This window comes from Monodelphis domestica, chromosome 5 (genome assembly GCF_027887165.1).
Source record: "Monodelphis domestica isolate mMonDom1 chromosome 5, mMonDom1.pri, whole genome shotgun sequence".
In the NCBI taxonomy this organism is placed as follows: Eukaryota; Metazoa; Chordata; class Mammalia; order Didelphimorphia; family Didelphidae; genus Monodelphis; species Monodelphis domestica.
In genome coordinates this window covers 25,943,232-25,966,229 of record NC_077231.1, presented here as the reverse complement: position 1 = coordinate 25,966,229, position 22,998 = coordinate 25,943,232, and the positions used below count along the sequence as shown (strand labels likewise).

Sequence of the window (22,998 nt, the reverse complement as noted above, 5' to 3'; positions counted from 1 at the left end):
TGCTAGAGGGGGGGAGGTGGGCATTTTCTTCCCACGTTTACCCATCTCTGCCCTCTCTCCTCTGGTGCCCCCCCCCCCCCCCCCCCGTAGAATCTCCGTGAGATCCAGTATTTCTCTGGGACCAGGATTCCCAGTCTTCTAGGAACATATTTAACATGTCAGTCCATGGGATACCTGCAATCCAACTCTCGCCTCCTTCCTTTCATTCTCCCTCTTCAAGCTTAGCAAGCAAAGGGCCAAGAAGCTATTTTCCTTCTAACCTGACCTCATCATCTATCTGTCTTACTGACTTCAGGGAGCCGGCTGAGTTGTTTGGGATATTTTGGGGTGGGGGAGACAGGTGGTCCAGGGACTAGAAAGGGAAGCAAGGGAGAACTGGCTGGTCCTGGAGACGCCCCCACTCAAAATAACCAGATCTTCCCTTTCTGCCATGTTTTATTGGGAACCAAAGAGGGCCAGCAAGTGGACCTGGAGGAGAAGCCAGAGGAGTCTTCTCTACCTTCCCTTCTCCAATTCCTGGCCATGCCGTTGCTTCAAGGAGCCATTCCAGGAGACAGGAATCCCCTCATGGGGCAAACACCTCCAACTGGTTGTGTCCCTTCTTCTTGCAGCTTAGCTTGTTGTTGCCCTTGCCCATCTGGCTCTCAGTGACCTTCACAGTCAGGTTGCCCTCTTTGAACTTGACAGTGAACCTTGGGGCGAGATGGAGGGTGGGAATAAAGGCTGGCACCCCCACCAGCTCCCCCCTGGGTCCTTTCCTCCCTGGGCCAGCCCCTCCCTCTGAATCCCTGTGGCCAGATGTCTCAGAAGGCAGTCTAAAGCAACTAGGAGAGTCGTGCTTAGCATATAGTAGATACTTAATGATTGCTGCTTGAATGAATCAATGGCTTGTCAGGATAGAGGGAGAGGGAGAGCTCCCAGAGCACTGTTTACCCTCAGGGGAGAGTTGTGCCCAGCATTCTTTCTCCCTTAATGACTCCCAGGTCATGGTGACCCATGGCTTCCTCCTTGTGACCTCCCCAGCCCCTCCTGAGGATCCTTACTCTTCAGTCACAGTAATTGGCAGTGGCCTCTTCATTTTATCCAGTGTAGCCTGGTATAGTTTAGTCAGCAACTCAATGGCATGCTCACTGACCAGCAGGAAGTCTCCCTTGGAGCCCACTGAAGAGATCTTGGGGAGTGGGATGGGAGGAAAAGAGAGACGCTGGATGAAGGAGTCCCAAAAACAATGGCAGCCCCTGCCCCTCTTGCCTCTCCTCCTCCTCCTCCTCCTCTCCTGGTCCTTTTCCTGGCCCCGGGGGTACCTCACTGAGGTGTAAGCCAAAGAGTCCGTTCTGAAGGCTGCTGACAGACACCTCATCCACGCTCTCCAGCCCAATGACGCTCTTGACTTTGGAGCCCTTGGCATCAGCAAGGATTACGTGACTCTTGGTCAGGAGGAGAATCCTTGGGACCATCTGCGGTGAGGGAAGGAGTAAAAGGGAAAAGGATAAAGCCTTTCTCCTAGCAACCTAGGCCTGCAAAGATTATTGGGAGAAGGTGACAGAATGGCAACTCGCTGATCAGTGGCTAGCCAAGAGCCCTCCTGGATTTATTCTATTCTTCCTCCAGGAGGAGAACCTGGCATCTACCTGACCTTACTCGGAGTCAGAATCCACACAGAGCTGCTATGTGGTAGGGGTGGGACAATTCCAAGGGAAAGAGGTTGAGGGTTCAAACCTTGCCATCAGCTCGATTGACTTTATTCACAGTCTCAGCCATCAGCACAGGTCCATCACCAGCTTTCTGCAGCTTGGGTTTCCCATGAAGCATCACATAATCCCCTCGGAATGGCACAGGGACACTAGGGACACAGAAAAGGCATGAGAGGGCAGGTGGCTCTTGGCTTCCCCCAGTTCTTGCCTCCATCTCCCCAGTTCTTCCTCTCCTCAAAGGTTCACCCATCCCTTTTGGGGTCAGATAGGGCTGTGTCCACCTGGAACATCTCCTGGCTGTGGCTGATGCACCCCAAACTCTCCAGTGTCCTTACCTTTCAGGATATGAAGCTTTTTTGCCTTTAAACAATTCACTGGCGCAGAGTTTCTCCTTCAGGACCTCTTTCTTCTGTGGGGAAAGCTGATCTCGATACTTTTTGCACTGGACAGAGAGAAACAGAGACCCAGACGTATTGATGGAGATGGTCAGAACCAGAGATTTTGGAGATACTTGGCCCAGGAGGCCAGGGAAGAAGGGAAAGGAGAACCCTTATATACACAAGAGATTGGAAGGAAAGAATCCCCCCCAACCCCTCCAACAGCTTTCTCACCTTCCATTGGTGGTAAATGATCTTCAGTTCCTGATTAGCCAGGGTAAAGGATTTGTAAGGAGGAGGTGGCCACCGGTTGTCAGTGATCTTAGTTGGCAGATTATTCTTCAGGCCCAACAGGAATCTCTCGGCCTGAGGATGGATGGCAGGAGAGGGGAGTGAGAAATTCGGAATAATTGGAACCCAGAAGTCAAATTTGAAGCAGTACTAAAGCCCCTTTGAGGTCAGGCAAGTCTAGGGATGACAAAGATGGCGGGTCTTTCCCAGAGATCTTCGACTTGAGAATGTGGACAACAGAGACAGGACAGTAGAGGAAACAAGATGCTCTTTGAGCTGGGGTTGAGAGAATCCCAAATTCCTCACTTCCCTTTTCTAGCTCTGAAGGTAGGAATTTGTAGCTACTACAAGTGTAGGACCAACCCTGCCTCCTCCTCTCCTCCAATCACTTTTCCAGATCAATTTATGGGAAAATTCCTTGATCCCTGGCACTCCCAGGCTGCTGAAGGTTGTTGTTGTTGTTTTTTAACAGCATGCCATAGTGAATAGAGGCCTTAAAGCCAAGAAGGTCAGGGTTCAAGTCCCTGACACCTACAGGCTGAACAACCCTGGGAAGACATTTCATGTCTCAGTGATCCAGGCAGCTTCCTAAGCCGGGAAAGTGAAGAAAAGGTGCCAATCTGCATGGGTGGAAGAGTTTCCTCATCCAGAAATTCCCTACATCAGTGAATTCACAGATCCAGTCCTTTCCCTACATCCCCTACTACTGCTAAGAAAGTAGAATCAGTCAGTCAGTCAATAAGTATTTATTAAGTATGAGAAAATAAATTGGAACATACCAAATTGCAAAAAGGAAGAGTTTATGGAGACAGGGTTCCTGGATCATAGAGGGAGAAAACCAAACTGCCTCGATTTTATGCATGGTAGATACAGTTTAGGACTTGGGCTAGTCCTGGGGTGCTAGTCCTGTCTCCCAGATGCTGTAGAACCCCAGTTTTCCCCCTTTGGGTCTAGATCACACTGTATCCCACTCTGCAGTGGACTCTCTGCCCTTCTGGGTTCCAGCAAGATGAAGACTCCTTACTGTCGAATTCTCTTATACCTGGAGGGTCCATAGTTCTTTGGAAGAGGTCCCCCTGGCCCTTTTCAGTTATTCCTTTGCCTTGTTCCTCTCTGGCCTGTGTGGTTCGCCAGCTAGTTCTTCTCTGAGGTTTAGCTAGACCTTCATCTGTTGTGCTTTGATCACTAGCATCCAGATTCAATCTTGAAAAGCTATTTAAGCCTGATGATAGGAAGCACTATCTGTCTCCCTCTGTGACATGAATTTACCCGGAACCTTCCACACTAACCAAAATGTTGTCCTTGACTCTCCTCATCCCTGTCCTCCTCCTCTTGGGGCAAGAAGGTTCTGGGAAAGGTTCAGTTCTCTGTTCTTTTCCCTAATCCCATCCAGAGCCCCCCATTCCCTTCCCACCCATCTACTCCATCCCTTGTCCCTCAACATCTGTTGTAAGAAAACTCCAGGGACGGCTTTCCGCCACTCTCTCAGCCCTGCTTTCTCTCTTCTCCCAGCCTTATGTTCCCCCTTCTGACCCACTCACCATTCTCCGATAGATGAAGTTTGACAACTGCAAGGCTGCCCCTGACCGGAAATATTTTCGATATTCCTTTCGGGTCTGGCAGGAGGGATGGAGGGAAAGAAGAAAGTGAAGAGTTTCTCAATTCAATTTCATGCCACAACAAGGTGCTCTACGCCAGGGACTTGGCTATGTGCAATGGGCAATCCCTGCCCTCACCTTCTTTTGGTTTTGGTCCCATATCACAGCTGCTTGGTGGATATTTTGATCTGCCCTCTTCCAAATGTCCCTACTTTTGTCAAAAGTCCCTGCACTCTGCCAGTGTCTCTGGAGTGAAAACTTGATATTATCCTCCATTTCTCCCTCTCCCACCACAAATGAGGTGGACTCATTTCTCTTTGTTAGTTCAGGCCCTCATCAGCTGATGCCTAGATTAGTGGGGAGAGCCTCCTTCCTGGCCTCCTTGCCTCCTCAGACCATTCAACACACATAACTGCCAAGGGAATTTTCCTTAAGCACATATCTGACTGTGTGACTCTCCTATTCAACCAACTCCATTGGCTTCCTATTGCCTCGAATAAAATATAATTACTCTGTTTAGCTTTTAAAACCCTGTACAGGGAGCAGTTAGGAGGCTCAATGGGTAGAGAACCAGGCCAAGAGACACAAGGTCCTGTGTTCAAATTTGCCCTCAGGCATTTCCTAGCTGGGTGACCCTGGGGAAGTCATTTAATCCCCATTGCCTAGTCCTTACCACCTTCTGTCTTGGAACCAATATATAATATCGACTCTAAGAGAGAAGTAAGGGTTTAAACAAAACCTGTACAACTTAAAAAAAACTCATTGGATGTTATTCCCCTCCTCTACCCAGTGATCCTGCCAACTGGTCTTCTCTCTGTTCTTTCCTCCTCCATTCTCCATTCCTTTGCAGTGGTTGTTCCCCGATACATAGTGTGTGCTTCTTTTTTTTTTAATTGTATTTTCAGTGGCAAACTTCCTTCCTCCACCCTCTCCCCTTCCCCCAATGAGAAGGCAAGAACTACAATATCCATTATATATCTGAAGTCATTGCATTCCCTTCTTATCTGACCTACAATCGCTCTCTTCTAAGATGCAACTCAGATACCATCTTTTGCAAGAAATCTTTCCCGATCCCAGCTCTTAGTTTCATACCCCCCAAATAACTACCTTGTATATTTAACTGCCTTGTGTGTGTGTGTGTTAATCTTATAGTGCTATATCCATGTTTATGGATCCACTCGAGAAGAAAATGGCAAACCACTTCCCAAGAAAGCCCATGGATAACTATGGTCCTTGGGACATAATGGAGTAACAATCACAACAAATGCATTTTCAAGTCAGCCTGTTGTTTCTCCCATTAGGCTGTAAGTTTGTTTCGAGGAGGCACTGTTTCATCCCAGACACCTAGCATAGAGCCTGGCACACAGTAGATAATTAATAAATACCTATTGATTGATTCTCTGTTCCTTCAGCCCCTTCGAGGGCTGAGTAAGAGAGGGCGGGCTGAAATGATAGATGACTGTATCACCAGAAAGAGAGATTAGATGGCCTCTCGGGGCCTTTCAGTGACTTGGGGTCAGAGGCTAGAGAATGAGAAGGCAGACCATGCACACATATGCCTGTGCTCATCATCCCAGCCTTCCTTATCTGCCATCACGTGGGCTTGGTGAAGAGTGTCTGCTTCTTTGTGCCACCCCCATCTCTTTGGCCCTGACAGGAATGGGGGACAGAGTAGGGCCTGCATCCCCAGGATCCCTTGGGGATTACCTTCCACCCTCTCACAAAGGCCTGGATCAGTAATGTTGATGCTTTTATCTTCCCATAGCGCTTCTTTTGCTGCAGAAAATATTGGCAGATGAGAAAGGAGAAGGAAGGCTGTCAGAAGAGTCTCCTTCCTCCTCCCAACGCTCTCCAACCATGACCAGGGCTGGACTCTTCCCTCCCGTGTGTCCCAGTGGAATGGACTCCTTGTGTTAGGAGAAGGGGATGGGGGAGCCCTGGCGTGACGCCTACCATGTTGCCACGAAACCAGGAAGAAATGAGGATCTGACTTTTGCGCATGAGCTGGTAATTGGTGCGGCATCGCCAGCCTCGGTATATCTTCTGGACGAGTGTCACGAGCTGATGTATTCGGAGCCTCCTTTTCTCCTCTAGATAGAAGAGCTATGGGGGAAGGAAGAAGAAAGGAGGGGAAGAGCGATGGGACAAAGAACCAGCCTTGGCCCCTACTCCAGCTTGTCCTTTTCACCACCGAGGCATCTTCACGGCTTCTTTCCATCGTACATCCACAAAGGTGAAAGCCCTTTTGGTTTCACTTGATGGCTTGTCCCTTTTGGAAACTCCCCCAAATGAGGCCAAGATCTGACCTCCTTCATCGCTTTATTTCCCTTTCCCGATCCCCACTCACCATCTTGGGGCTCCGGATGAAGATCTTGGTCCGACCAAAGGCCAGCTCTCCGGAGCTCAAGCTTAGTTCTCCCAGAAGCTTTTCCACTCCCTCCCTATATGAGAACTAGATGGTTAGGCACACAAGGGACGTGTGTCTCTTCAAGAGGCATCCCACCACCCCAGGTGAGAGCTCAGACATAGAGAGGGCGCCACATACTCAAAGGAATTCATCCAAACCAACCACCACCACCACCACCACCACCACCATATCTAGAAGCTTGATGGGGTCCTTGTTCCTCCTTTTGGTTCTGAGCCTCTAAAACCCAGATCTCCCCAGATCCCTTGGATCCTCTCCTTGGTCCTTCCCCCCATTACCTGGCTGGGCCACGCCAATGGGGCCAAGTGCTCCGACCCAGCATCCGGTATCTCTCCAAGAAGACACTGTAAACCTGTCGGTAGGCATAGCCAGCCCTTCGCACCCGCACGTTCTCCAGCAGCCCCAGGTACCGGGCCTGGGTATTAACTAGTTCAGACGAGAACAGACCCCTTTGCTGATGTTCGTTTGGCTTGATGCACCTGCGGAAAGGGGAGGGTTCATGGCAGGGTCCCCCTCTGACTGTCTCCCAGCCAACAAGACCAGGACCTTCCTAGATGTCCCCCTCTGACTGTCTCCCAGCCAACAAGACCAGGACCTTCCTAGATGTCCCCCTCTGACTGTCTCCCAGCCAACAAGACCAGGACCTTCCTAGATGTCCCCTTCTGACTGTCTCCCAGCCAACAAGACCAGGACCTTCCTAGATGTCCCCCTCTGACTGTCTCCCAGCCAACAAGACCAGGACCTTCCTAGATGTCCCCCTCTGACTGTCTCCCAGCCAACAAGACCAGGACCTTCCTAGATGTCCCCCTCTGACTGTCTCCCAGCCAACAAGACCAGGACCTTCCTAGATGTCCCCCTCTGACTGTCTCCCAGCCAACAAGACCAGGACCTTCCTAGATGTCCCCCTCTGACTGTCTCCCAGCCAACAAGACCAGGACCTTCCTAGATGTCCCCCTCTGACTGTCTCCCAGCCAACAAGACCAGGACCTTCCTAGATGTCCCCCTCTGACTGTCTCCCAGCCAACAAGACCAGGACCTTCCTGGATGTCCCCCTCTGACTGTCTCCCAGCCAACAAGACCAGGACCTTCCTAGATGTCCCCCTCTGACTGTCTCCCAGCCAACAAGACCAGGACCTTCCTAGATGTCCCCCTCTGACTGTCTCCCAGCCAACAAGACCAGGACCTTCCTAGATGTCCCCGGGCCCCTCTGCTACACCCAACACTGAGAGACTTGGGGGGATGGAGTATTTGGCCTCCCCCACTTCACTCCCATTGGGAAACCCTCCTCGGCATGGAAGCCTCCTTAGAATTGATACTAAGACAGAAGGTAAGGGAGGGGTTAAAAAATGTTAACTTTATGACTATTTCCTGAAGGAGGCTGAAGACATCGAGACTCAGGAAGGTCCAAGTGGCTCCCCGGGATCTCAGCTCTAAATCTCTGAGCCTATAATCCCCGTGACCGTAACCTGTCTACAGTAGGTATGTTGTAAACAACGCATGTCACCTAATGTAGTTGGGGTTCTTGGAATACAAGTTCTTCATGAGGGTGGCTATAGAATTCTTGAACTGGCTTCCAGCTGTGGGGGGTCGCTTAAGCGAGGCTTGCTTGGGGTCCCCCTCAGGGAACAGGGTCCGAAGCAGGGAATGCTTGGAAGCCCACAGAGCCTGTGACAGGTCTCGGAATAGCAGGTCATTGTTCTTGTCCAAGAAGCCCTCCACATTGTACATCACCTGGTGGGAGAAGAGCTAGTTAGACCCCAACGTCTCAGCCTGCTCATCAGGCGTTGCCGGTCTCCAGCCCCTTGACCTCAATTCTCCCACGCTCTCGTGGACCTTCTCTCCTATTCTTCAGATACTCATCTGCTCTCTCCTTCTCCCCAGGCCCCGTCTCTCAGCTGATTCCTACTCGTTGGCTTCTCCACCCCACTCAGGGCCCCACCACGGCGGAATTCCCTTCTGGCCTTGGCCCTCCACCTTCCACCCTGGTACCTTGCCCGCATAGTGTCGGATACGGAAGCAGCTGAGGCCCAGGCTGGGGTCATGTTGGCGCTGGGCATTCTGGGTGACCCGGCTCTCGTAGTAGTTGTGTTTGGAGAACACCTGATTCAGCTTTGCCAGGAAGGTGGAATCGCTGACCACACCGGGCCGAAGGCACTCCTCATCCAGCATGGCCAGAATACCTTGCTGATTCTGGTAGGGTGGTTGTAAGGATCAAACGGGAGAATATTTGTCAAGTCCTTAGCACAGTGCCTGGCACATCATATATGGTTAATAACTGTTTATTCTCTTTTTTCCTTTCCCAGGAATGGGAAAAGGCTCATCTGCCCCCTAAAAACAAAAATAACTGTACCCTACAAAACATGGACACCCCAACCCGTGGACTTGGGGCTTCCAAAGTCCCCTGCCCCCTCCTTCTCCTCCTTTCCTCCCTTCCCTGGTTGAGGGTGAGAATAGGTGGCTTGGGATGGATCTATATTCACTGAGGATTCCAACATGGCGGGGTGGGAAGAGTTTCTCACATGCTCGATGAGGTTGCAGATGATGCTATTATCAAAATATTCAATCTTCACCCAAGGTATACCCTAGGGCAGAAAGGTTCAAGGTGAGTCAGAGGAATGGCCCAATGAAAGCCAACTGATACTTAAACCCCACAACATAAAGATTTGCTCCATTGTGTCTAATTCTTTTTGACTCCATGTGGAGTTTTCTTGGCAGAGATACTGGACTGGCTTGCCATTTCCTTCTCGATCTCATCTTACAGATAAGGAACTGAGGCAAACAAGGTTAAGTGACTTGTCCAGGGTCACACCATTAGCAAGTGTCTGAGGCCTGATTTGAACTCAGGAAGACTCATCTTCCTGACTTCACACCTGGTACTCTATCTGCTGTGCCACCTAGCTGTCTGAAATAAAGATTAGGATCTCTCAAAGCAGAGGAAAATCTTCAGTTGCTCCCACCCCAGTTGGTGACTGGCTGAGAATATTTGAATGGAGGGATGGTGACTCGGGAGCTTGGGGAGAGAGAAAGGGAGCTGGAAGGACTCGTAGGCTTATGGAGAGGGAGAACATGTCTTGGGAAGGAAGCTGGCCTGGGATTGTGAGAGCTCTGAGATGGAGGGGGATGGAGAGGAAGAGGAGGGGGTTGCGGGGTGGGGAAGGAGCGTAATTTCTGGGTGGAGAGTCTCTGAAGGAGGGGTCGGCCAATTTTCCCTCCAGTTGTTGGAAGTTCTATGTATTAAGTTCAGTCTTGTGGCGGACTACAAATCACACACACAAATCTAACCCAAGTTAAATCCACTGGGCTGTGGAATAAACTGAGAGGGGGTATAGTTAAGAGAAGGGATTTCTGTCCTCTTCCCATCTGCCTCAACCAACCAATAAAAACCCCACAACAGTTCATTACTGTCTGAAATATCGTTAATGAGAAATCCAATGGAGTTCACAACTGAGTTGGTGGTTAACTACTTAGACCGTAAAGCCCTGGAGGGCAAGATGGCCCTAGATCCAGCAGTGTAACCTGGACAGACAGCAGGTGGCAGGAAGGCAAGCAGCTCTCAGGGTGGACAGTGAGTGTTTCTATTTTTATGTATTTATTTTTTTAAGCTTTGCCTTCCATCTTAGAGTCAATATTTCATATTGGTTCTACAGAGGCCAGATTTGAACCCAGGTCATCCCAATTCCAGGACAGGCTCTCTATCCACTGAGCTGCCCTGTTGGGAGCCTCTAGAAGGTAGGACTGAGAGGAAGAGGAATGACGAGAGACTACTGGAGACCAAAGCCCAACGTTGGCCCTACACTTTTCTCAGGGCCTCCCTTGCTCCCCACCCCACGCTCCTGGAGGTCAAGCTAAGCATTCATCTAACTCTTGTCCAATCACCTCCTACTCATGCTGGGAGTGTGCCTGGGCAGTGTCGAGGTGAGCAATGGAGCTCTGCAAGGGCAGGCACTGTCTTTTAGCCTTTCCTCGTATTCCCAGGCTAAGCCTAATGTCTCCCATTAGTAGGTGCTTCACGAATGTCCATCTGGCTGACGGAGTGGTCAGCATGGGGACTCGGAGCTCCGAGGGTCCCGTTTGAAGCTGAGGGGGGTCTCCACCAGAGATGGGTGTCTAGGACATGGTGGGGAGGCAGGGGGATTTAGGAGTGTGTAGGGGAGGATAGTTACCTCTTTCAAGTATTCTTCCTGCTCCTCTTTCAGTGTCATTTCTATGAACACCTGCTGTAACTTCTCATTACAATAGTTAATCACGAACTGCTCAAAGCTGTTATTCTGGATGGAGAGATTTCATGGGTTAAAGAGGAAGGGACCCCGTGTCCCCAGAGACTAGCATCTCCCTTCCAATCAGTCGTATCCAAGCCAACAAGCACCTGTTAAGGGCCTACCATGTGCAAGGTGTCTTTTGCCCAAAGACTAAAGAATAATGGCGCCTGCCCTCAAGGAGCTTCCGTTAGACTTTGTGAGATGCTACACTGTAGATAGTCCAAACTCTGCATTTTAAAAATAATTCTAAGACAGAAGGGTAGAGGCTAAGCAAATGGGGTTACGTGACTTGCTCAGAGTCACACAGCTAAGACGTGTCTGAGGCCAAATCTAAACTCATGTCCTCTCAACTTCAGCCATGGTGCTCTATCCAGGATGCCATCTACTTGCTCCTAATCCTGACACTTTAAAAAACTCTACTTTCCCCTCTGTGTATTGGTTCCAAGGCAGAAGAGCGGTAAGGGCTAGGCAATGGGGGTTAAGTGACTTGTCCGGGATCACACAGGAAGTGTCTTCCAGATTTGAACCCAGAACCTCCCATCTCTAGGCCTGGCTCTCAATCCACTGAACCACCCAGCTACCCCCCAACCCCTTCATTTTTACATTTGAGAAAACAGAGGTCCAGAGAAGAATTTGTCCAACGTCAAAATCTAGCTGGCAAGCCACCAAGGAAGGATGCGAATCCAGGAAAATGAATGAGTGCATGCACAGTGATTTGAGGACATCCAGGGAGATAGGAAAGGGTTCCCAAAAGTCAAGCAGAATTTGAGCTGAACCTTGAGTGAACCCAAGAAGGATGAAGGACATTTCAGGGATGGGGGGATAGTCTCTTTAAAGAATCAGAGGCTAATAATGGAATGCCAAGTTTGGGGAACAATCAGAATCAATAAACCTCTATTAAGCCCCTACTATATGCTGGCCACCATGCTAAATGTTGGAGACACAAGGAAAAATATAAGACAGCCCCTGTTCTCAAGAAGCTCCCAGTCTAATAGGGGAGACAACAATATAAAGAAACTAACGGAGGTGGAAAGAGTGCCAGAACTGGAATCAGGAAGGCTCCTCTTCCTGAGTTCAAATCTGGCCTCAGGTATTTATTAGTTAATGTGACCTTAGGCAAGTCACTTCACCCTGTCTGTCTCAGCTTCCTCATCTGTAAAATGAACTGAAGAAGGAAATGGCAAACCACTTCAATATTTTTGCCAAATAAACCTCAAACAGGATCACAACTGAAGACACAAATCCCAAATGGAGCCTCAACTGAAATGACTACAAACAAAATTCTGACGTTAAACAAACAAATTTCTTTTTAAAAGAAGCTAATGAAGGAGTCTGTCTGAAATACAGAGTATGCAAAAGGGAGTAATGTGAGGGGGGAAAGCAGATTGAGAAAATTATAAAATTCTACGCAGAGAAGTTTGCTGTTTATCTTACAGGCAAGAGGGAGCACTTGGGATTCCTGAGCAAGAGAATGACATGGTCAAACCTGAGCTTTAGGAAGATTATTTTGGCATCTATGTGGAAAATGGATTGAAGAGAGGAAAAACCAGGAGGAACATCAATTAGGAGGCTATTGGCATAGTTTAGTTGAGATGTAATGAAGGTTTGAACGAGGGTGGTGGCTGAGACCAAGGGCAGAGATTTTGTAGAGGGAGAATAGACAAAGTCTGGCAACTGGTTAGACAGACATGGGTAGTGGTGGGGAAGTAAGGAAGAGGGAAGGGTCAAGAGTGACTGTGTCTTGGACGTGTTGGATATGGGGCAAGGTCTAGCAAGCAATTGGTAAGGTAGGATTGAAGTTCGACAGAGAGAGGAGGTTTGGATCTGGAGATCTAGGAATCATTGGCATGGATGGCCACATGGGAATGGATGAGATCACTGAGAGAGAGAAAGGGGAGGGCAGGGATTTTGCATCCTTTGGTGCATCCTAGATCCCTGTGGCAGCATCTAGTGAAGAAGGACCAGGAGAGAGCTGTGTCCCTTTGCCACTTGAGCTCCAATTTGCTTCCTACCCATCATGCTTCCAGTAGGATAAGCTCATCTCCAGAAATCACATCATCATGGAGATTACTTCAGCTCTAGTACTCAGTTCCTCCTCAGTTCTCTCATGGGAGACAGAGTAAAATCTCCTCCCAAAGCCTTCCATTATATGAAGAGTAGAATTTCCATTAGAACTAGAATTTCCAGCCAATTTTTCATTTCTCACCAGCTGTTTCGATCAGCTGTTTCACTTAGTTTCATTTCCACAAGGTTTAAGTTTCTAGAGGGCAGGGACCGCCTATCTTTTTCTTCTTTGTATCCCTAGTACTTAGCAAAGTGTCCGGCACATAGTAAACACTTAAGAAATGTTTATTGACTATTGACTCATCCCAGGAAGTCAATGCACAAGTCAGTCAGTCTTTCTTCAGTCAGTCAACAAACATTAATGGAGGTTTAGAAATGGGAAAAAAAAACAAACCCACAACTTACCTCCAGTATCTCAAAGCCATAAATATCCAGGACACCCATGACCTTCTTCTTGGTTGAATCACTCACCTGAAAGGGGAATGGGAGATAGACTTGCACAGCCAGAACCAGACATTTATAAGCCCAAGAGGTTCAGGGGAGAGAAGGTGGAAGGAGGAGATAAAATCATGAAGGTGAAATGCAGGCTGAGCTAGAGATAAATAAGAATCTTGACTCTTATTTCCTTTTCTCTGCATTCTAGAGGAGGGGTTAGAGGGTTGGGCAAGTCATGAGATGGAGAGCAGTGAGGTTTCTGTCACCTTGATGTTTTCATTGATTCTATTCACTATCCAACTGAAGAGGCGGCTGTAGATGTTCTTGGCCAGGGCATCTCGGGCATAGCCCGCCTGTGAAAGTTCCCAGGACAGATGAGTCTCAGGTCAGGATGATGAGGCTTCAAAGCATCTTCCAAGAAGTCAGACCTCTCCCTCCCTCTCACCTGAATTTTGTTTAATGTAGTGATCACTTTCTCTTGCTTTGTTTCCATGGTCCGGGAGCACAGGGCTCTCTCTAGTACCTCTTCCTGCAGTCCCATGAGGTCTGAAATCTCCTTGAGAACTAAAAATAAGACTCCATGTCAAGAGGCTGAGATAGCTCTATCTCCCACTCTCCAGAAGAGAAGGAGTCAGAAAGTGAATGACAAGGGAATATTCAATTTAATTAATTAATTTTTAATATTTAATTTAATATTTTTAGAAACGAAAGATTTCATGGAAAAAACTCAATAAAAGACCATCAGTACAAACAAAAAGAGCAACAAAATCAATTTAAAAAGATGAGCAAAGACAATCTGGACAGAATCTGCTTGAGTCTGAATTTTCCCTCAGAAACTTGTTAGTTATGTAACTATGGACAAGTCACTTAATTTCCCTCAGTTCCAGTTTCTTCATCTGTAAAATGGGGATAATAATGATATGTACTCTACAAGGTAGTTGTGAGGATCAAATGAGATAGTATATGTAAAGTGTTTTGCAAACCATAACAATTATAGATGCATAAATAAGCTATCATAATTATCAAAGAGATGACAAAGTTCTCTTAACAAATATTCTAAGATACAGAAAAGTGAAGCTTAATGTAATATAGACTTCCAAAAAAGCATAGAAAAGTGACTCCAGAATAATTAAAAATAGAAAGAAAATCCATAATAGAAGAAATTAAGAATGAATACAGGTAAGTATTTAGTGCTCTCAATGCAGAATTTAAAAACTCAATTTGTGGATTGGGGGGGAATGGAATCTACAATAGAGAATTTCTCTAAAGAAGTAAAAGATGAACAGATTTTTAACACAAAAATGTTATAGTGGAAAATGTCAGAAGAAAAAGCAAAAAACAACAATATCAAGAACACATGATCTCCATCAAAGCTTAAGTGATTGACTTCAAAGACAGGATTTTCAAAGATAACTTAAAGATGATATCTCCCAGAAGAACATGACAAACAGCAACAACAAAAACAAAACCAAACCCTTTAAACATTATAGTGTAGAAAAATGCAAGAAAACTGCCCAGAACTTCTGAATATGGAAAACAAAGCACCAATAGAAAATAAATAAATTTTCTCCAGGGAAAAACAAATGCACATTTCAAACTCCAAGATATATAAGGCTTATATTTAACAGTTTCAATGACAAACAACAAATTCTGCAAGCAGCCAAGAGAAATATCTTAGAAACTGAGCAACTCAGGATTATTCCATATTCATGAGAAAATGTAAAAGGGAATGGAATAACATGTTCCCAAAAAGAAAGGAGATCAAGCAGCAATCTAAAATGATATGCCGTGCAACCTAAGTCCTAATCATCATTGTAAAAGGGAGCATCATCATCTAAGTGTGGGCAGGAGAATCAAAGGGGATTTTTTTCTCAGTGAAGGTTCTGGGACTAACCAGGAACTGGTAGGAAGGACAGAGAGGAGAGAGAGAGGGAAGGGGGCGGGGGGGGGGGGGGGGGGGGAAGAGAGAGAGGGAGGGAGAGAGGGACAGAGATAGAGGGAGGGAGACAGAGAGGGAGAAAGAGACAGAGGAAGAAGGGGGAAATCTCCTTAGGAGAAAAAGAGATGTTTTTGGAAACTATCCCTGAAGTCATATGGGAATACACTGATATTTCCAATCACAGATGCTGTCAGGGCTCCAGTGGGTCAGGGTGAGGCACGGTAGAACTGGCTTGAAGTTAGAATATAGCCAGAAGAAAGAAAATCATCCAAAGGAGGAAAATGTGAATGTTGCAGAGCAGATCCCAGCTGGGACAATCATTACCATTTTCATTTCGAATACTGCTCCCTGACACCCCATTGGCTTGGAATTCATCTCCCAGCTCCACATTTCCTAGTTTCAGCACTATGGCTATCACCTCAAGAATCTTCTGGATCTCCTCAGTGGAGAACCCAATGATGTTCATGGCATTCTTAGAGAGAAAATGGATATCAGACCCTACTCAATTATCCCATCCTGTGTCCCCGTGCCCCCCTTCTTGGCACCTTGCACATGGGATCCTCCCTCCTCCCCACTTCTCAGGATGAAAGAACTGGACTGGAAGAGATGAGCAGAGAGGTAAAATTTGCCCAGTTATACCTGCATTCTTCCCATTTTCTCACCTGCACAGCTCTGAAGTTGGCTGCATCATCCATCCCACCTACCCTGGAAGCCTCGAAGTTTAAATAGGAGTAGCAGCTCACATTTTTTTCCAGCCTCAGTGCCTCTGGAAATAAGTTAGTGGGGAAAGAGTTAGCTTGCTCCTTACCCCCAATGCCCGGCCTTAATTCCTTTTACCCCTTAGCCTAATCTCTGCACCTCCCACTCCTGGTCAATGTGGGGTAAGAAATGGGGAAGGGTTGGAATATGTCATCATCTTCAACACTTTTCCAGGTTCTAGTGGGAAAGGGGTCATAAATGGTCATGTTGGGTTAGGATAGATGCTACTTAGGTAATAAAAGAGGGGGAAGAATCCAGGTGCTGAGACTGGGAAGACCTAGGTTGTTCAATGAGGTGTGTTCCCCAGAGGTTCCCAGAGAGAGTCAGGAAGAAGGTTGTGTTGGGGAGTCAGAGATAGGTACATACTCAGCAACTGGGCATCTGCCCCCTCCAGCAGCTGGTAGAAGATATGGAAGTTCCTTTCTCCTTTAACATGCTTCACTACCCGGGATTTTTCCAACAGATCTGGAGTAGATAATGATGTCCTGAGAAGAATCTTCCCTATATTGGAAATATCTTGGCCCTTTTCATGATTCCCCCCATCTCTGGGTCTCCATGGAATTTGGGAAATTTCTCCTCTCTCTGCTACTGCAGGGGCAGGGAAGGGGGAAGGGAGTGCATTAAGATGATGGGATAAATGGAAGAGGCAAAGGACTTACAATTTGTGATGACACCACCAAGGGGGGAGCCTTTAAAGTCAAATTCAATGTCCATGTATTTGCCCTAAGAGTAAGGGAAACAGATATCGAGACCCAAGAGAAAAAGTACTCCTTCCCATGTCCAGCAGAGGATTCATGGGTCAGGGTGATAACTTGAAGAGGTCATTACATTACGGTCCCCACATCTATGACCTTGTTTTAGCAGTCCAGATGTTTTATCCCACCCGTTCTCCCCAAAGTCCAGAACCTCCCCCTCAGGCCATCCAAAGTTTCACTCACAAATCTGGAGGAATTGTCATTTCGGATGGTCTTGGCATTGCCAAAAGCTGCAGAGATGTGGGAAGAGAACAGATAAGGCTGCAGTAATGGTGAGCAGAGCATAGACCGAAGTGAAGGGGTGGATGGTATCTTACCCTCCAGCACAGGGTTCGATTGCAATAACTGTTCTTTCACTGAATTCACCTGCTCTCCCTTATCACATACAGCTGCCACATATGACATCACCAACTTGCTGGCCTCTGTTCCAAAGGAAAAACCACCATGATCTCAATTCAGCATCTACCATTTCTCTCACCAGCCACATTTCCCCCATTTACTTTCAGAATCTCATTACCCAAACGGGAGCCTTTCCCAATGTCCATTTCAAATGTCTCTTGCTAAAGTTGTCCCTTGGAAATGTGAAGTAAGTATGGCTTAGAGGAGAATAAAGGTAGAGATGAAAGCTATAAGATATTGGGAAAGGGCATTTAGGGATTCTTCTGGTCAGCCTCTCACCAGTTTTCCCAGAACCACTCTCTCCCGTGATGAGGATGCATTGATCTCTGTCATGATCCTTCAGTGATTGATATGCTTGATTTGCCAATGCATAGCTAGGAACAGAGAGCAGGACAATAGTTAAGATGGGGTCTGCAGCCAAGGGAACACCTTTCATCCACTTCCCATCTTCCAGCTTAGCCATCACTCTCCTCATGGCTCATGTGGAGGTAAGAGGTGGTGATGAAATTAAAGGCATCAACATCATGGGACCCAGGGGAGTTCTCATGGGTCAAGGGCCATGGAGAACCAAGGTAGAAATGGAAGAAATGAATTAACCAAGGGAGGACAATGGATGAGGACAAGTTAAGAAGCTGGAATTATTTGGGGCATAGAAAAGGGGTTTCTCTGTGCCTCTCTCTCTCTCTCTCTCTCTCTCTCTCTCTCTCTCTCTCTCTCTCTCTCTCTCTCTCTCTCTTTCTTTCTGGCACACACACACACACACACACAGAGTTTCTTACATGTGTGGCTTGAGCTCATAGAAGTTGTAGTCCTTGTACTTATCAATGAACTCTGGGCCATAGATGGGCAGCTGTTGGTAGGGATTCACAGAGACCACCACATTCCCAATGTAGGTCTGGAGTATGGGGAAAGGAAAGCAGAGTGAACCTAAGTGATATTGTCCCCTGGACAGTGTTCTGGTCATCTCCGTCCCTGAAAATCCAACTCCATCCTTGACTTTCTTCTACAGAACTTAGAGCTCATCCCAAAGCCTGACCGTCTGTAACTTTGCCATGGTGGGAGTAGGAAGGTGAGTTCTTGTGCTTACATAAATCTCTTTGTGTTGAAATCGCTTGTCAAGGTTCTTGAGTAAAGACTCTTCATTCAGGGGTTCCAGAAGGACCATGTCTCCTACCCCCACTGAGCCTTCTATTAAAGACATCTCTCTAGGGAGAGGTGTAGAACCTGGGTAGGGGGAATGGTAGAGAAGAGTAAGATGGGTTGGTGGGAACTTCTCCAAGGCATGATTAGAGTTTTATGGAAAAGAGTATAAAAGAATCCAAGGGAGACCCTTCCTCCATGAACAAATTTCCAACTGAAGGTCCCAAAAAAGGAGTTCAGAGGTGCCCCTCCCATTGGGCCATTAGGAGAAAGAACTGGATGGTAGTAGAGACTAAGGGGTCAGAGGAGGGTGAATTGGTGTGTCCTGGGCCAGTCCCAGCGTAGGTAGGACTGCAGAGCTCCTTGCGTCCTCCATTGAGACTATGGCCAAAATCCAAACCCACTGACCATTGGGGGGAAGATCTCTTTAGCCAAGTCCAGGCATTGACCTCTTTGAATGGTCCCCTTCCCCCATCCCCACCCCTTCTTGTTTCATTTGCATTTATTTTCAAAGAAGGATCCAGTGAACGGACCAGTTGAGAAACAGAATTGTCCACGAAGCAATTGATATCTTTCCCCCCAAAGGGGCAAGAAAGGAACACACTAATCCCCTAGGCCCCAAGAAAACCCCTTTCCTTGATAAAGGATGGGCCCCAACTTCTGCACCTATTTTTAGTTTCTATCCATCCCCACAATCTTCCGGCTTGGACTCTGCCCCACAGGGACACACCCGGCTTTTTCGTAGTGGGAGTGCAGTGTGGGGTGGGGGAGGGAACACAAAGATGGCAGGTGGGGGAAGAGCTCTCTAGGGAATTTGACTGGGAGATGAAAGTTCCAGAGCTGTGCCTGATCGCCCTCCACGCAGTTGGCACATGAGGGAACTCCCAGGGTGAAGAGTCCTCTGGGAGACAGGGGTGGTGTCCCAGGGCAGGGGAGATAAGTCATCGGCATAGTGGTTAATGTTTCTTCTACAGCCTCTATCCCCCTCCCAACCCCCACTCCTCCAGCAGAAGAGCAACATCATTTTTGTTCTTTTGGCTTCTCCTTCATCTCTGCAGGGGGAAGCGGAACAAGAAGGAGGATCCCTGGCGGGAGGTCGAGACAGCCACCCTTCTTCACCTGTCTTCCTCTGCCAGGGGAACCAGAGAAGGGAAGCAGCTGAAGGAGTAGCTGTGGACTGGAGGGGTGGGTGGGAAAGAGGAGGGGAAGAGAGAGACTGTCCTGGAAAGGTTTTAGGAGCTCTTTGTTCAGAGTCGCTGTCCAGCACTCCAACAAGCTCCAGGGCAGAGTCAGCTAGACTCAGCAGGTTGGGAAGTGGGGAGTGAGGACAGGAGGGGAAAGGAACTCACCTGATGCTGGAACAAGACTAGGGCAGTGGTGATGATCCTTTGGGAGGCAGCAGGAGAAGGAATACCAGCCAAGATTGCTCCAGAGGGCTCAAAGAGGACCTCTAGGAGGAGCTGTCCATAGTGTGGAGGGACAAGTTGGGTGGAAGCCCACCGAAGGGATGGCCAAGACTGGAGGCTGCTCTCTTCAACTCCGCCACTCTCCACTTCTTTCCCTATATGCCTCCAGCCAGGGTGCCCTGTGCTGCTCCAGCAAGAAGACAGCCGGGCACAAAGTCCAGGGCAACTCCTGCATAGGGTGTGGTCCAATGAACCCATCAGAGTCCCGTATGCTCTGGTGAGAGAGGCCTCCCAAGAGTCCCAGCAGAAAAGAGAAAGTGATCAGAAAAGTCCTGGTTCTGGCCTTAGGTTATCTTGGAATGGATGGGATGTGGGGAGTGGACAGGAAGTGAACTTTTGAACCGAGAGGGATAAATTTGCTGCTGTCAGCTTGGGAATAGTAGCAAGAAAATGGCAACTGGAAGCAAGTGTCTCCATCCCAAAGAAATGGCGTCCCTTAACCCTACTGCCTCCCTACCTGCCTGGGTTGGGGGAGAGTCCATCTAGGCAATGGGGAAGATGACTTCGCCAAACCACTCAGTCTACCGTCCAAGCTTGGAGAACAAAATATTATGTGCTCACTTACTCTGGTAAGTGTGAGCTCTGAGGCTGAACAGAGGGAACCCAGAGAAACAAGCTTCTGATCCCTACAGTCCCTCCCAGAGTGAACCACAACCCTCCCTGATGTCCCCATCGGTAAACCTTTCTGCCTGGTTTGGAACACCAAGGACCTTGGGATGGAATATCTCCAAGAGAATGGTCTAGGCTTTGTTTTTTGGAACAAGGCATCTACTTTGGTGTTGGCCAAGAGGATGGCTTGCCCCATCCAACTGCTACTCTGCACCCAAGGTGATGTGTCCTGGGGGCACAGAGGCAGAGGCCAGGGTCTCAGACTCCTTCTGTGCTGCTCCAACCAGACTGCTTGGCTCTCTATTCCAGGGAGGGAGGTGAGCTCCCAGGAGGACACTTGGTTGCCTTTCCTCCACCCATCCTGAATGACTTTGGTATAAGGTCCATGTTTTATTGGCCTCTAAAGAAGCAAACTGCAGAGGTCAGGCATGTCAACAGAGATACTACCCAGCTGCTCCTCTGAGTGTTCATCCACACACTCAAACACAAACATTCAGAGAAAGAAACTCAAGATGGACAATTGCAAAAATTGGAAAATGATGGGATGCCCATCAATTGGGGAATGGCTGAACAAATTGTGGTATCTGATGGGGATGGAATACTATTGTGCTCAAAGGAATAATGAACTGGAGGAGTTCCATGGAGACTGGAACGACCTCCAGGAAGTGATGCAGAGTGAGAGGAGCAGAACCAGGAGAACATTGTACACAGAGACTGACACATTGTGGTACAATCAAAGGTAATGGACTCCTCTACTAGCAGCAATGCAATGATCCCGGACAATTCTGATGGACTTATGAGAAAAAATACTATCCACATCCAGAGGAAGAACTGTGGGAGTAGAAACACAGAAGAAAAATAACTGCTTGAATACATGGGTTGAGGGGATATGATTAGGGATGTAGACTCTAAAGGATCATTCTAGTGCAAACATCAATAATATGGAAATGGGTCTTGATCAATGACACATGTAAAACCCAGTGGAATTGCGCTCCAGCTGTGGGAGGAGGGGAGGGAAAGAATATGATTCTTGTTAACAGGGGAAAATATTCTAAATTGACTAATTAAATAAAATTAAAACAAAAAAAGATAGAAAATTGCAAAAGTAAAAGTGTAACCCTGGATGTGAGCTGATGATAAGCAAAGGTCCACAGTCTTTGACTAAAAGATATTTTTCAATAGCACTCACACTGCAGGTTAAAGCATAAGGTACAATGCCTGTAGAGACAGAAAAGGAAGGGCTCCTTAAAGAAGGGCCTGAACAGTGGCAGAAAGTACTGGAGTTGAAGTGAGGATGGCATAGTAGAAAAAGTTAAAAGAACTTGAGTTCAAATCCTACCTTTGAAACTCCCTGTGGGATGCTGGGTAAATCACTCAATCTCCCTGGGCCTCAGTTTCCTTATCTGCAAAATGAAAAGATTGGACTAGATGACTTCTAGGTATCTTCTAACTCTAAATCTATGAACCTATGAATTTTCTACTAGAAAGTGAACTTTGTGGGGGGTTAGAGGGAGCGTGTCTGTGTAAGCTACACCTTGTTCCAGGAAATGACTATACTGAATTTCCAACTTGCTATGAAAAGAAAAAAAAAATCTTAGTTTTCATATTTATATTCTATGTCTATTTTATATTCCCTTCCATAATATCTATAGATATTGCTATCTATCCTATCTAGTTTTCCTCCTGTCTTAGTTCCTCTGGGATAGTTACAAAGTAAATTATATCCTTTAGGAGCTGTTATTTCTTTCAGTTCCTAACTGTGAATTATAGCTCCAGTACCATCAGAGAATCCTAAAGGGAAGTTATCCTACTCACTTGAAATTCCCCCGTACACCCAAGTGTTCTGATGGGTGATTCTGGCAGAGAAGTCTGCATTATTTGAGAAGATTTTCACAAAGAGATCACATGAATTCTTAGGAAAGAAATGTTCTGCTTATATACCATACGTACAATAGGATCCTACAGCAGAATCACCATGAGTAAGCTGATATGCTCTACATTTATACATGATTAAATATTTTTCAGAAAAATATCAATTACAATTTTAAATGATCAGCTATTTTTTTTTAGAGGGCCATACTCATCTCTTTTTTTTAAACCCTGACCTTCCATCTTGGAATCACTATGTAATGGTTCCAAGGCAGAAGAGCAGAAAGAGCTAGGCAAATGGGGTTAAGTGACTTGCCCAGAGTCAGACAGCTAGGAAGTGTCTGATGCTAGATTTGAACCCAGGACCTCCCATCTCAAGACCTGGCTCTCATTCCACTGAGGGACCCAACTGCCCCCAAGCCAATCCCATCAAGCTTTTGTATAAAACTTTTCTGATAAGTCTGGCATCCAAAAGGCACAAGAAACTGACATATTCATAAAGCAAACAATTCTCCAATTCAGGGCTACATTATAAAGAAGTCATTTTTCTTCTTCTTCTTCCCTTCCTTCCCTCCTTCCTTCCCTCCCTCTCTTTCCCTCCCTCCCTCCTTCCTTCCTTCCCTCCCTCCCTCCCTCCTTCCTTCCTTTCCTCCCTCCTTCCCTCTTTCCTTCCTTCCTTCCTTCCTTCCTTCCTTCCTTCCTTCCTTCCTTCCTTCCTCCCTTCCTTCCTTCTTTTCCTCCCTCCCTCCCTCCTTCCTTCCTTCTTTCCTTCCTTCCTTCCCTCAATATGGAAATATAGAAATCCCCAGTTTACTTAGTTTGAGGGTAGAAACTCCAGGTTTTGACCTTGTCACAGGAGAGGTTTCCCCCTGAGGGAAGGTCCCTCTTCACCAGACAATAAAGGGGGGTGTGATATATG

The 22,998-nt window shown here is 47.3% G+C and overlaps 1 protein-coding gene across 3 annotated transcripts in view; it reads right to left on the bottom strand.

Annotated features, from left to right (window-relative positions):
* Positions 1 to 336: 336 nt before the first annotated feature.
* The window catches only part of MYO1A (myosin IA), a 30,166-nt gene continuing 7,504 nt past the window's right edge, over positions 337 to 22,998 (bottom strand). Inside the window, exons 2-29 of one of the 3 annotated variants that reach the window (XM_056797816.1) lie at positions 19,485 to 21,613; positions 18,083 to 18,219; positions 17,775 to 17,890; positions 17,275 to 17,369; positions 16,914 to 17,018; positions 16,780 to 16,826; positions 16,501 to 16,564; positions 16,208 to 16,306; positions 15,745 to 15,848; positions 15,407 to 15,554; positions 13,589 to 13,707; positions 13,410 to 13,496; positions 13,114 to 13,179; positions 10,549 to 10,653; positions 8,905 to 8,967; positions 8,375 to 8,575; positions 7,890 to 8,116; positions 6,664 to 6,864; positions 6,308 to 6,401; positions 5,914 to 6,063; positions 5,668 to 5,736; positions 3,904 to 3,978; positions 2,306 to 2,437; positions 2,030 to 2,136; positions 1,720 to 1,843; positions 1,305 to 1,457; positions 1,044 to 1,171; positions 337 to 692 (exon numbers count right to left, since the gene is read on the bottom strand). In XM_056797816.1, the coding sequence (XP_056653794.1) occupies positions 566 to 692; positions 1,044 to 1,171; positions 1,305 to 1,457; positions 1,720 to 1,843; positions 2,030 to 2,136; positions 2,306 to 2,437; positions 3,904 to 3,978; positions 5,668 to 5,736; positions 5,914 to 6,063; positions 6,308 to 6,401; positions 6,664 to 6,864; positions 7,890 to 8,116; positions 8,375 to 8,575; positions 8,905 to 8,967; positions 10,549 to 10,653; positions 13,114 to 13,179; positions 13,410 to 13,496; positions 13,589 to 13,707; positions 15,407 to 15,554; positions 15,745 to 15,848; positions 16,208 to 16,306; positions 16,501 to 16,564; positions 16,780 to 16,826; positions 16,914 to 17,018; positions 17,275 to 17,369; positions 17,775 to 17,890; positions 18,083 to 18,196 (3,120 nt within the window). In that variant the 5' untranslated portion in view covers positions 18,197 to 18,219; positions 19,485 to 21,613 and the 3' untranslated portion in view covers positions 337 to 565. The other 2 variants (XM_056797818.1, XM_056797817.1) reach the window with 2 other exon arrangements.